At 38.6% G+C, this 13,586-nt stretch overlaps 1 protein-coding gene across 1 annotated transcript; it reads left to right on the top strand.

Annotated features, from left to right (window-relative positions):
* Nucleotides 1–7: 7 nt before the first annotated feature.
* Nucleotides 8–9,767, top strand: CCDC14 (coiled-coil domain containing 14). The gene is made up of 12 exons (XM_010181503.1): nucleotides 8–40; nucleotides 717–772; nucleotides 1,231–1,306; nucleotides 2,009–2,081; nucleotides 3,396–3,638; nucleotides 3,722–3,816; nucleotides 4,825–5,392; nucleotides 5,918–6,059; nucleotides 6,672–6,751; nucleotides 7,185–7,403; nucleotides 7,489–7,621; nucleotides 8,801–9,767. Exons 1-12 carry the CDS (start codon nucleotides 8–10, stop codon nucleotides 9,765–9,767), a joined length of 2,685 nt encoding a protein of 894 aa, XP_010179805.1.
* The last annotated feature ends 3,819 nt before the right edge of the window (nucleotides 9,768–13,586 follow it).

A 13,586-nucleotide genomic window follows, 5' to 3' on the forward strand; every position in this document is an offset into this window, starting at 1 on the left:
AGGGGCCATGGCCAGGCGGGCGGGTGCGCGGCCCTGCAAGGTGCGTGCGGGGCGATGGTTCCGGGGGAAGAGGGGGGCTCTCTTCGTCTGTAGTCGGCGCCTCAGCCCTCTCTTTAGGTGCCTCATGAGGCCCTGATTTGCTCGGGAGGGGGCTGAGGAGGTGTCCCCGCCGAGTGGGGGGCTCGGCGATCAGTGTAACGACTCCTGAGTGGGAGTCGGGCCTTCCGGCGCCGAGGGGCTTTGCTTTCCTGGGCTTAGCCCAGCAACCCTTCCTCAGGGCTCAGCGGGTTTCTAGGTGTCGGTAAGAGGGGCACCGCAGCAAGCTTTACGTCCCAGCTTTCTTCCTCCTCGATGTGTCCGTGGTTTGAGCAGTTTATTCTTAAAATCCCCAAAGTTGAGGTGTGTATTTATAGAGCTTGGGTCCAATCTGGAAGGCTTGTTTGTATGTCTGCCCTTGACCGTGGCATTAAGTGAATTACTGCATCTGTAGGATTACTGTATTAGAATTATTATATTAATGAAGCTTCACACAGCAAAAGGTATGTTTTGTGAAATGAAAACTACCACAATTCAGGCCCTAATGGCAGTAGTGGGTCCCTTCTCGATCTGACAGGTGTAAATTAACCGATCTACCTCAGTAAAAGTGCTTGGAATTAGTGGGTAATGGTAGTCTCCGTTATGTTGTGAAAATCAAAGTATATTTCTGTAATTAACAGGTACTGTCTTCTGGAAGGCTAACAGGAGCAGCTAAATTAACAAACGGAACAAAACAGTAAGACCTTAATCATGGATACTATCTAAGATTAAGCATACGTGTGAGTGTTTGGCAATGTTATGCTTGTCATACCACACAGCTAGCCAGAAATTCTTTGTATGTATCAGAAAATGGTTTTAGCTGAAAGGCAGTATGTCTGGGTTCTGAGCAGCCCATGAATAGACAGACACAAGCTGAAGAGAAATTTTGTCTTTTTCTGCGTGTTTTATTTATAAATGATTGAATTTTTGTAGTTACTAGGTGTCTGTAAGAATGTTGACTGAGGACTGAATTCTCCTTTGACAGAAGCTGTTAATATCTGCTAAACATGTTTCTTGCAGCAATGCAAAGTTTTCAGAAAGATATTTTGTTTCTTGATAAAATTAATTTAGATTGCTATTATTGAGTAAAAGTATTTTCTTTTGCTTCACTGCATATCAAGGAGGTAGTATAAACAGTGAATTTGACTTTTTCAGGTTTAGCTTAAGGAAAGGATGTCATTCTGATGTGGAGTCTGGATACTCTCTCTATTCCACTGACTCCAACAAACAGGTAATTAAATGACTTTTTATTGCAGTCATCTCTGTTATCTAAACAGAAGGGAAACTGGAATAGCCTGAATAATAGAAGAAAAGCAGGTTAATTTAGGTGCTACTTCATCTGGACTAGAAATGGCTCCTGCAAAGCTAGCAAGAGTATCTGTATTGCATCTTGGACATGCATGCAAGTTGGTTTTGTGCACAATGAGTTTGACTCTGACAAATCTCATTAAGGCGCATGATATATTTTACACACAGAACAAGGTGTTTATTTTACACACAGAACAAGGGCTGGCCCTGGCAGAGGTATAGCCATATTTGTTAGTTTTGTGGCGAAAAAAGGTGAGTTATATGAAGTCAGTGCTGCAGTGCTGTTTTCTGCGTAGTGCTGGGTCAGTTATCTCCAGAACAGAAATAGGCTGTAGATAAAAAGCTTAAGTGTATGTGGACATAAGAATAAAAAGCGTATACGAGCCATTACCAAAACATAAAATCCAGCAAATGGACACGTGTGCAAGAACACAGTTTTTTCTTTTGCAAAATCTGTGTTTCATGTAATTCCCAGGTAATACATGGAAAATGGCACGGTTTTGGTGGTTAACAGTTGTTCTTTTTCAGGTGATGGTGTGGGGAACACTCCCCTCTAAAATAGTATCTTGGTTTACTGAAAGAAAACAGTGGTGCTTATTTTCTGACTGCAGTGTTCTTTGTGCAGGTTGGTACTATTCATAATGGACTTGACCGTTGTGCAGCTTTACTGAAGAATATCTTGCAAAATGAGGCTACAGGTTGTACCTATTGTAAATTCAAGTTACATTTTTAGTTTTGTGAGACTATTTTGATTTGTTTTGTTTACTAGTTTTTCTTTCGACTGATACTAGGAAGGGAGACTATCCATAAACAACCTGGGAAAACAGCTTCTGTTAAAATTACTTCCAAGCCTTTGCTAACCAGAGGAAATACTTTGAAGAAGAAGGGGTTGAAAAAAAATATTACTCCTGCCCACATCCAAAAAGAAACTGGTAAGTGGCCTTTCTTGAGCTTGCTTTTTTTTTTCTCAAACAACATTGAGAGACTCCTCCACTTACTGAGGTATAACAAGGCTTTGCTTAATTGTTGTTGTTTGTTATAGGTTGATCCAGGGCTGGATCCACAAAAGGATGTAGACATTACTCATTGTCTTTTAGAAATCTTAGATGTTTACTGAACAGTTACTAAAATTCACAAATGTTTGAGCTTCATGTACAAGGAAGAAAGTTGAGTGTGTTTACAAATACCAACATCGTCAAGTTTAACTGGTAGGAAGTGTGGAGGAGAATGATAATACCCGTGCCTCATTTCTCTTGGACAGTGGAGCATTACAGTGCTTGGTCTCTGGGATACACAGCTATAAAGTGTTCTGGAGTTGGGTGTCCAGCCAGGCTTTTCTCAAAGATCAGTTTCTGAAAAGATGAAAGTGTTGCAATAAATATTAAGGACTCAAATAGTTCAGTAGCCAGAGCACTTGAATGGAAAGGTAAATGGAGTGTTCTACGCTGAGTTGCTTTAATTTGAAATATTTCACTTTTTATCTGTGTTTCTCCCTCTTTCCACCGTTTCTTTTGTATGATTTCTAATCCAGTACACAAGTGGGACCTATGGAGTAGGTATGTAGCAGCATGGCTGTTTTGTGAATGGTAGAAGGTGAGAACGTAGCTGGTGTCTTTCCAGCACTATAAAAATACAGTTTTAATTATACTCAACATAAGAAAACAAGGTTTGGAGAGAACTTTGGTATGGGTTGTTCCAAATGCCCTAAAATCTTAGGAAGCAGGTAAGGAGAGATTTTAAGAATTGCATTTTAGAACTGGCCTTCTGTAGGATTAAATCTCTCTGCTTCTTTCAAGGACAGCAGTCTGTCCAGCTGGGTTAGATTGCTCTGTCTAGAAGAAAAAACCAATAGATTAATTTGCTGGTGAGTAAAAGTCTGACTGGAATCTTAGGCTGTAGGGTCTTCTGGTTTTCTTTTTCAAGAACCTGCCAGAGTCTGCCTGATGACACACTGGGTTTTTGTAAATCAGGAAGACAGACAACATCAGCTGGGTTATTTGTTTTCTCTATAGTGCCAGTATCACATGGAAAACTTGCCTTGTCTGCCACACCTTCTACTGAGAAAGAACTTCCCAGTGCAGCACAGAATCAGATGGTTCAACCTATTCACGTGCCTTGCTGCACTCAGCACTCTCCTGTGATGCATCAGAAGCTCTGCGAGCATGTGCAAACTCAGATGTCTCTGATAACTGGCCGACCACCACAGAACAGTAATGAAATTCCTACTGTAACTTCTTTTCCTACCTCAACTCACGGTGAGTATTAGTGTAGAGCCTGCTATCTTACTGTATGAGTTTTGCCCAAAATTGCCCTGATCTATGAATGTTGTTTTCTTCAGGCTGTCCAAGTGTTACAGCTTTTAATTATCAGTTACCTACCCGCACACGAGCTCTGTCCCTGCAGCAGCCAGCTAATCCCTTATCTACTCAGTCAGTAAGTAAAAGTTTGATTCTGGCTACTAATAAATGTTTTGAATTAGCACTGCTTATTTATTTAGACAATTATGTAAGTGTATGGTTTTTCTTGCATTTATGTAATAGTTTTCCTTTAAAAAAGTCACATATGAAACCTATTGTGATGAACAGAATAAATAAAGAGGGAAAATACTGCTATTTAAAATCCATTTTATACAGACACCAAAAAATGAAATTAGAGGCATTTCAACCAGCTGCTTGTTTCTGCATGGTGAATTCTGTGATGGACAGCAAATATGGAAGATGCAGGAAATTGTTCATTACTCTTAATAATTACATTTGTAGTAACACACATTAAAATCATTAACCAACTCCCGATAAAGTAATTTATATTTCATCCATGGCTTTTCCCTACCAATGATGAAGTTGTTTGTTTCTTCAGACACTCTGTATTATCTTAGAGGCACACTTTAAAGTACTTTTGTACTTGGGTAATTCAGGGTATAGAATAGAACTGATGGAGCGTACCAACCACCACCTTGGGAAATGTAAAGGGCTTGCACCTTGAAACTGTAAGACTGTAGACTTACCTTCCATCTGCAGTCAGTCCATGTATAGCTAGTGCTGTCCTTCATTTTTAAGAAATTAATCTGCTTAAAATATTGAAAGGTGACAGTGTTTTGGATTTTTTTTCCCCTTCCCTGTTCTGGTTTGAATCAAGGGATGACTGTTCATAAAGAAAACAAAACAAAAAAACTTAAACAACAGCAAACCACTGCTGAGGTTTTTTTACAGAACAGCTGAAAGAGAACTGTGCTTTACATTTAAGATACAGGTAATCTAAACCAGATTTACATTTTAATCTGTAATACACTGGAAAATTATGCAATTAATGAGTTGTAGCTGGTTTTATAATTTGGAAAGAATTATCAAGACTATTAAGTCCAAGAAGGTTTTTTTGAGTTTTTTAAGGTTTAAAAAAAAATCCATGTTAATTTTATGTTTAATATGAATATTCTTTATGCAGGATGTTCCTGTAGACAGTGGCAATGTATGTATACCAGAGATGGGAGGACCTGTGGTTCGCCCAGTACTTTCTGCTGCTCCTGCTACTGCTGTGCAAATACAGTCTGCCACTGCTAGTGCGATCCCTTGTATAACACCAGGTGCAGCAAGTAATTCTACAGTGCCTCCAGGCATCTCATCATCTGGCAGAGAGGTGACCCTGCACCCTGAGCAACAGATAAAAGAAGCAGATTTGATAAGATGCATACAGGCTCATTTGGCCCTGTTACAATCTCACAAAACGGTGAACGACAACACTGCACAGAAGCACCATCATCATTGTCCAGCAAATCATAATGCTTCAAGTAACAAGGAGGAGGATGCTTCTGAAGAACATAGTGAGGAAACGATCAGTGAAGAAGATGATTTGAATGTACTTGACATAGCTCCAGTGAGAGATGCAAACTGTAAGACAAATTTTGTGAAAAAAGTTGTAAAATCTAGAAAAGAAAGTCCAGAAGAAACAGCCTATCAAGTTAAGACTGTAAAATATCTTCTGGGAGAGCTCAGAGCACTGATAACAGATCAAGGTGAGAATATGTTCGTTGTGCAGTAGAGTGATTACATACAAATAACACAAGAGCTGCATTAAATGAGCAAGCACTTCAGTTTCTGGAAGTTGCATGTGTCAGATGATATGTGACACTAGAGTGGTTTTCCACAACTGCAATAGCTTCATGTTTCACTCTGGATAAGTACTAAATTTTTTTTGGAGTATTTTAACATTATCTTAACAGGATAAAGATTGTTCTCATTTCATATACAGTGCTTTCCCCTGAGAAAGGGAGCAGTGTAGACAGATTACAACAGCAATCCCACCAAGGTTGGTTGGAGAGCTGGTGGGTTGTGATTTGTCAAGAACCTAAAGCATCATTTTCATAGTCAAGTTTAAAAATTTTAAATAAATATAGTTAAAATAAAGATGAGGTTTTCTTTGGGGGACAAAAGTAGATACTATTGTTTCACTTTGTAGATTGCTTAATTGCATATAAAATGTTACTGATATATACAGGTTTATATGTTTATGGGGTCTTCTTTTCCCTCACTCCTCGCAGATGACTCAGAAGTGTTAAGGTTGATGACTGAAATAGAAGACTGCATATCATTGCTCCCAGCTGTAGTGGGAAGTATGAATATCCAAGCTGAAATAGCACTGGCTTTACAGCCTCTTAGAAGTGAAAATGCCCAGCTGCGTAGGTTGGTAACTCATCAGTGGTTCTGTATTTACTGCAGATAAGCCAAAAACATCTTTAACTGGTCTGTTCTAAATTGCATATTTTAGCATTGTTATGATGTGTTATGGTCCTTTAGTTCTTGTCTGCACTATTTATATATTAGAAAGTGTTGGTAGGGCTATATAGTTTTACATAGCAAGACTTCAGTTAATGCTGATGTTTTAGTAGCGTTAGTTACATTCTGATTGGGCCTTTGTCTAGGTGAGATCACTATGTGATTCTCTTTGAAAACTGCAGTATCAACATAGTTATCCTGCTTATGTTAAATTTGCAGTGTAATCTTGAATGCAAAAATGGCTCTCATTTCAAGGAGGGGCTCTCAAATACATAACTGAGTAGCACTTTACTTCAGAACAGACGGAAAGGTATTTACCAGAACTTGCAAAGAGTCTTTTGTGTTGAAGAAATATAGGAATGTAAGAAAAACGCATTATTAAAACATTTTTATATTTCTGAAACATTCTGTGACATTTAATTCTCAGTAGCAACTTCTTACCAAACTAATTTAAAATGCAGTGGTTTTGAACGTATTCTGAACTTTCTGAATTTGTGCTTTTTCACAATTCCCATTTAGGAGACTGAGAATATTAAACCAGCAACTCACGGAACAGGAAAGAAGTGAGAAGATATCTGGACAGAGCTGCAACTATGAATGTAAAGTACTGACAGAATGGTGCTTGCTAGGAGTAATTTTGTTAAAAATGTATGTAAATAACCACATATTTAAAGGTATATAAATAAAAAATAGCAGTACGTATTGTGGCCATTAGTGGCAACTGAAGTAAGTGTTGTGGGTCTAATCATGCAACTGCATTTGCATGGATTATTGTGCCTGTTTAGACTCCACATAACGAGACTCAGCTCTTCAGCAGTTGAGGAGATTTTTCCTTATGTGCATCTTAAAATGAAGATGACGTTAGATAGTCAAGAAGACAGCTTGAGTTTTATCTTGCTTTCTCAAAAACACCTGTCTGTATGGAAAATTTGTATTACCAAGATTATTCTAACACTTCGTTTGATTTAGATATTCAAACCAGAATAGATTAGACACCAAACACTTACACTTTTTATGTTTTACTTTTGGTAGTAGTTTCTTTGCAGTCCTTGAATATGATGCTCCAGAGTCAATTGAAAGAATCCCTGAAAGACCTTGAGTCACTGCAGGCTAAAAATGAAGAACTACTTAAACTAATAGAGAGTCAGAAAGAAGAAAATAAACATCTTGCAAAAAGTATTCAAGAGAAAGAAGAAGAATTGCTTGAAAACAAACAGCATTATGACATTCATTCCACCAAGCTCAAGATTGGTTTGTGTTTTGAATTTGTTTATTCTTCATTTAACGTTTTAAAACTTAAAAGATATAATGTGGTAAATTCTTGTTGGCATTTTAGAAGTAGAAGACGCATTAGCAAACGTGAAGAGCCTTCAGTTTAAGCTGGAAGCTTCAGAGAAAGAAAATAAGATTTTGGGCATAACGTTACGTCAGCGCGATGCAGAAGTTAACAGACTGCGTGAGTTAACCAGGTATTACTGGCTAAGCTACTTTGGTTTGCCTCTTGACATCACTTTTTTTGTTTCTTTTTCCCATACTTTGGGTCATTGTAATCTTAGTATCTCGGTGGTAGGAGGCCACGTAGGCTAAAACTTCTCTTTATACTTTTGCTACAACGGTGCTATAATTTTGTTAAAACTGAGTAGTTGTGCTCCACGACTTGAGTTCTGTTGTAAAGTAAAATGCTATCCACCATAACTTGTGCAAAGTATTAATAGCAGATGTGCTGATAAGGAGCTCTATGGGAAGTGCATGGACCTGAAAACCTACCAGTATTTCCCTTGAAGCTGTAGAATTTGAAAACTAACTCTTAACGTGAATTAAGGAGGGATTGGTTTCTTTTTTTCTCTTTCTCTTTCTTTCTCTCTTTCTTTCTCTCTCTCTTTCTTTCTCTCTCTCTGTCTTTCCCACTCTCTCTCTTTCTTTCTATAGTGGCAAGGTGGGAGACTTAAATAGGTTTTTGCACATGCAAAGTGGTATGTACATAAAATCTGTTTGGACACAATGTGTGCAGGAAGTTAAACTGCTGTCTCTCGTGTTTATATTTGATACTGGTTGGAATGGCAGAATATTTTTAATCAACACCAGATTCTTTAGTAGAAGTTTAGACTCATTTTACAGTTCTGTGACTACTGTACTGACCACCAGGTGGTGGTATAATGATGTAGTATTACATATATATGTATATGCTCTGTATGTAAGCATTTAAGTGTTCATTTCTTGTGAAGTACAAAGCAGAAAATGAGAAGAATTATTTCCTTTATTGTATATATTTTTTTAGGTACATTGGGAAGAATAATTCAGAAAAAAATCTCTCATTGATTTTGATAACTTTTCTATATGCTTTGTAACAGGTTCTTCCCAAATTCATTTTGTAGTACTCAAAGCAGGTAAATCAGCAATAACCTTGAAAACTTCATTGGGTTGTGCTATTTTAGTTACTTTACAGAGGAAATAAGCTGAGCTGAGGAAAGGAATTCTACAAACTTGGAATTGATTCACATTTATGCTACGTTTTATGACAGCTTGTAGAAAGAGAATCATAAATTTGCTGCAGTCTGATAAATCTAATGTTTTGGTGTTATATAAAATTTTTTTACTGTTTTTTTTAGTGACTTTTAAAATCTGATTAATTGATCTTTTCTTTACAGAACCTTGCAGGGCAGTATGGCCAAGCTTCTGTCGGACCTCACAGTAGACAACATTAGACCCAAACCTGAAAAAGGTCTCTCGAAGTCTCTTTTGGAAAACCATGAAAAGCAGATGCAACCTGAGCTGTTTCCTGGGAATACTTCAGTAATGACTTACCTTAAAAAATTAGAAATGGATCATATTTTGACAGACACAGAACCTCAAGACTCAAGTCAAAGTGGAGAATTAGAAATGCGAAATCTAGCCTATGAAAAGCTTGCTCCTGAAGGAAATAAAATAAACGGTACATTCTCAGAAGAAGGAAGATCAGCTCCCAGAATACTACTGACATCTACTACTAACAAGCAAGACGCAGAAACAGTTTGTGATTCTGGGACTTTACTAGATGATCAGACCAAGTTGGATGAGACTATTTATATTCCATTGACTGGCAGTGCCTCTAAAAAACAGCAGCCTATCTCTGAAAGAACTGGTGTGCTACCTCGAAGTAGAGAGGCCTGTAAGATGCTGAACTACCACTGTGAGCTCTCAAAGTCTGTGCAGCAGAATGGATGTGAGACTGCCAAGGATCCAGCTATTCTGGATAGATTAAGTGCTGGGTATGGTGTGAAAAAGGCGCTTGAAATTACAGGGGATAAGGCAAAGGCAGAAGGCCACAAAGTCCAAATGAGGCCAAAAGGCACTGCAGAAGACTTCACAGACAAAGCAGACCAACCTCAGCCTGGTACATACCCTCATGTACCGATGCTATTTCAGAAAGAGACTTCTCAGCAAGATGGCAGACAAATCTCTGAGTTTAGTTGCATTTCATTTGATGATATATCTGGGAAGTCTGAGTGGAGTGTATCCTCTTTCTCGACATTCACATCTCGAGATGAAGAGGACTTTAAGAATGGCTTAGCAGCCTTGGATGCCAACATAGCTAGGTTGCAAAGAACTCTGCAGAATAGCATTACAAAACCATGAGTATGAGGAAACAAAATGGTGTGCAATTGTTTGGATTATTTAGGTTTTTCTGAAGTGTATTAGTAAGTGTGGTACTTACGTGAACATCTGTATTTTTTTGGTATGAAATGGCTCGTTCCTAGCTGTTTAAATGATGGATGGGATTTGTTCCTTATGAAGTTATGGTGCTGCTTCCCTTGATGTGTACATCTTGAAATAACTGGTGTAAATGCCTTTTTAAAATGATTGCTTGGGTTTATACTCTTTTTAATTTGCAAAATTAATTCATAGAACAGCACTTGGTAACTGTTTAAGAGACTGCTGTGCTGTTAGCAATACAGTTTTTCTATTAAATGATAAACTACACTTGCATGGTTTTTTCTGTATGTTTTTTCAAAGTAGTAATGGCATTGAGAGAGATGCACTTGAAGTCAGTTACAGATGTGATAAAGAGGAATTTTCATTTCATTTTAATCTGACTTTTATAAAATTGGATGCATAGTTATTTTCCTTCGTTATGACCGTGTATTTCAGGTAGGTGTACAAACAGTAGTGTCAACAGCAAAGAACCAGGTACGCAGGACTTCTTATTTGGCTGCATTGCTGCATCCAAGTGTTCTGCCTTGACTGGGTGGATCTCTTCAAATTGGTTAGGTTTTTTTGGTTGGTTGTATTCTAAAAGAGGAATTGCAGTGCAGAAGGCTAAATTAAACTTGTGTGTTTACTAATTATTTCTGTTCCCCCAAGAACAGTCACAGGTACCACACATGGGCAAGAGGTTCCACAGGTAGAGGCCAGGGAGGAGACAGTGACAGAGCAGCTCTGCAGGAACGTCAAGAGTTCCAGGTGGTAAGTCAGGATCGTGCTGGAGGGAAAAAAAAATACAGCCATCAGATGGAATTTGCAGTATATGCAAATCTTACCAAATACATGAAGGAACCCTTTTTCACTCATTGCTGGTAAAACTCAGTTTTCCTTTTGAGCATTGTACTTTAAGAAAGAAGTTGATTAAGTGGAAGGTCCGGATGAGGGCAAGAAAGGAACCATCAAAGTTCTGTTGTTCTGTTCTTTTCTACAGTTCTGGTTTAGGTCATAGTTTTTACACACACTTGATTCTATCTAAAGTAAAAGAGACTATAGTACCAGTCGACAAACACAGAACAGTCTGATGCTGACAAGAAGCAGCAATAAAAGACTTCAGCTGACACAAAGAAGACAAATTAGGCATTAGTGAAAGCTGGCAAACCAGTACAGTTCGCAAAGCACTAGAATATACCGTGTGAGGAAGTCATGGAAATCTCACTGTTGTTGAGGTATCGAGCAGCTACTGGGCATAAATACAGAGAGTCTGGACTGAGTCACCCAAATTGACTCCCAGGAATGGAAGCAGAGAGAGGAATAATTCCAGTCTGTTGTTCTTCACAGGACTTTTATAATCTCAATGTCAAGAGCATGCATCGTGCAAGTTTTTAAATTACAGGTGCAGGAAGGAGGTGTTATTGCTACCAGCCTGTTCCTCTTACACCCTTAGCAGAGCTAGAATGCTGCTTTTCCTGACTCATGGGTTTTCAGGGAAAGTATCTCTGGAAAGGTAACAGCAGTATAAGGACCTAAATTTAAGACTGCTTTTTCTGCAGTGCTGCTTATTTTTTTTCCTAGAAAACACTGCTGTGCTTCTTGGTGCTGGCCTCTTTCATGTTTCCTTGTAGGACAAAAGTCTCGAGATTTCCTACTTGGAAGAATTTTATTTTTTTCTTGATTGAACGTGTTTTAAAGTGAGGGCACTATCCATGCATTGTGCTGTGGAGCAGTTCTGTGATTATTTTCGTTACTGGTAACAGCAGTAAAAAGGTATGAAGACAACACATACTACAGAAGATGCCAACTGGCACTCTTGCTTCGAAAAGGGAAAGTTAGACTAAATAGTGACTTCAGTGATGTAGAATGCTTTTAAGCCTTGGCCTGGATTTCTTTTTACTCTCCGCACTATTTGTGCTTGAGAATCAAAAGAAGGTTGATGGTATGAAAGTGAACACGTTTTAATTAAAAACAAAGCAAGATTTAAACAATTATTATGGTGTGAATTAAAGACAAGCTACAATAAATTCTAGTCTTTAAAACTCATGAGAAGGCTGAGTAAAGGTTGGAAGTATACTCATAAGCAGGCAAATTAATTCAGTTTTCTTGCAGCTAGGACTGTTACTCCATTTGAAGGAGGATATTTGTCCTGCCCAAAGATAGTTGCAATCTGCATAATTCTTCTCGCATTGAGAGCATTTACATTCACTTTTATCTCAATGCAGAAGATGTTTACAGCATTTTTACAAAGTTAGTCAGCTCCTGCTTTGATAGAACTACTGGCAAAGTTTTTAGGGATAATGAGATGTGAGCATGTTAGTAATGTGTATCCTTCTCTTACAAGGATGAGAAGCTAAGAAAAAGAAATAGGAAGCATTCTTTAATATGGTTCTTTGTTTTGTACTCAGATACGTCAGTCAGAGCTAGAGCAACTTTAAATGAAATTTAAAATTTACCATATATGAGCATTATGAATGTGCAGTATTGCACATGGAATGGAAGCAGAAGCTAGCAAAATCAAATATGCAAGTCTTTAAAAGGTGTGAATCATAGAAGGGTTAGGTTGGATGGGACACCTCCACCAGACCAGGCTGCCCAAAGCCTCATCTAACCTGGCCTTGAACACTTCCAGGGAGGGGGCATCCACAGCTTCCCTGGCCAACCTGTGCCAGTGTCTCATCACCCTCACAGTAAAGAATTTCTTCCCAATATCCAGTCTAAATCTACCCTCTTCCAGATTAAAACCATTTCCACCACCACCCCCCCCACTGCCCCATTCCTGAAGGACATTCAGGAATCAACTCAAGATAAGGACATTGGAACTGTGGAAGTAAACATAGCTCTGGTGTTCAGTAAGACGCAATAGAAGATAAATAATATAACTTACAAACTTGTTCTTTTAATGTGTTGTAAGTTATAAATAGTACCTACAGCAAATAAAGGAAATTCTAGAGCCTGCACATTTTGACCACTCAAATTGGCATATTCTCAGAAGTACAAAGCAGATAAGACCCCAAATGACTGAGTAAAAAGAAATATGTATCTTTGGTGCCTAAAACAGCTTAGAAGTTCTTTCTTCTTGTTCCCACAGTAACAAAGTAGAGATCACTATGGACCAAAGCCATCACATTGTCTAGAGCAATGCTTGGAATATTGGAGTAGCTCACAGAGCAGCCAGTATTGCTGCTTTTCACCATCCAGGGACTGCAGATGCTTCTTGTTGCATAAATTTGGAGTTGTTCGGGTTTGTCCTTGTTGCAAGCAAGTAGACTTTAGGCCTGTGTCTTTCATGGACTTAGCTGTATTCCTTTCTGCACTATTTTTAAGAACTTTTCAGTCTCATCTGACTGACTGAGCTACCTGGGTGGATCCCAAGACCAAACTTTGTTTCCTCACCAGGCCTGCTTACACTTGCTAAAAAGTGTAACTTCCTATTTGGAAGCAGGACAGAATTTTTACCTGTGTAAATCCAGCACTCGTGCCAACCATTCCAGTAAGAGCAATACAATCTTCAATTGATTTGTGGTTTTGGACACAACTCTGCAATGAGGGGCAGTCATGATAGGTCAAGGAGTCAAAGTGGATTTGTATCGCCGTATCCCGCAGTAGTAGAAGAGAGAAGAGAAAGATCTGGCAGGCAGGAATGGTGCAGCAATGGTGATTCCTTTAATTATTTAACAACTATTTTATAGACTTTTTTCTTCATAGCCTAATTGGTCAAGAGGTCAGCCGCCCCACCTGGGGTGATTGGCTGAAATCCTA

Source organism: Mesitornis unicolor, unplaced genomic scaffold, assembly GCF_000695765.1.
Source record: "Mesitornis unicolor isolate BGI_N332 unplaced genomic scaffold, ASM69576v1 scaffold25443, whole genome shotgun sequence".
Lineage (NCBI taxonomy): Eukaryota > Metazoa > Chordata > Aves > Mesitornithiformes > Mesitornithidae > Mesitornis > Mesitornis unicolor.

Coding starts and splice junctions, on each gene's coding strand:
- CCDC14 (XM_010181503.1), top strand. CDS start 8: ATGGCCAGGCGGGCGGGTGCGCGGCCCTGCAAG. Junction 2,082..3,395: donor CTTGCAAAATGAGGCTACAG/GTTGTACCTATT, acceptor TTTTCTCTATAG/TGCCAGTATCACATGGAAAA. Junction 5,393..5,917: donor AGCACTGATAACAGATCAAG/GTGAGAATATGT, acceptor CACTCCTCGCAG/ATGACTCAGAAGTGTTAAGG.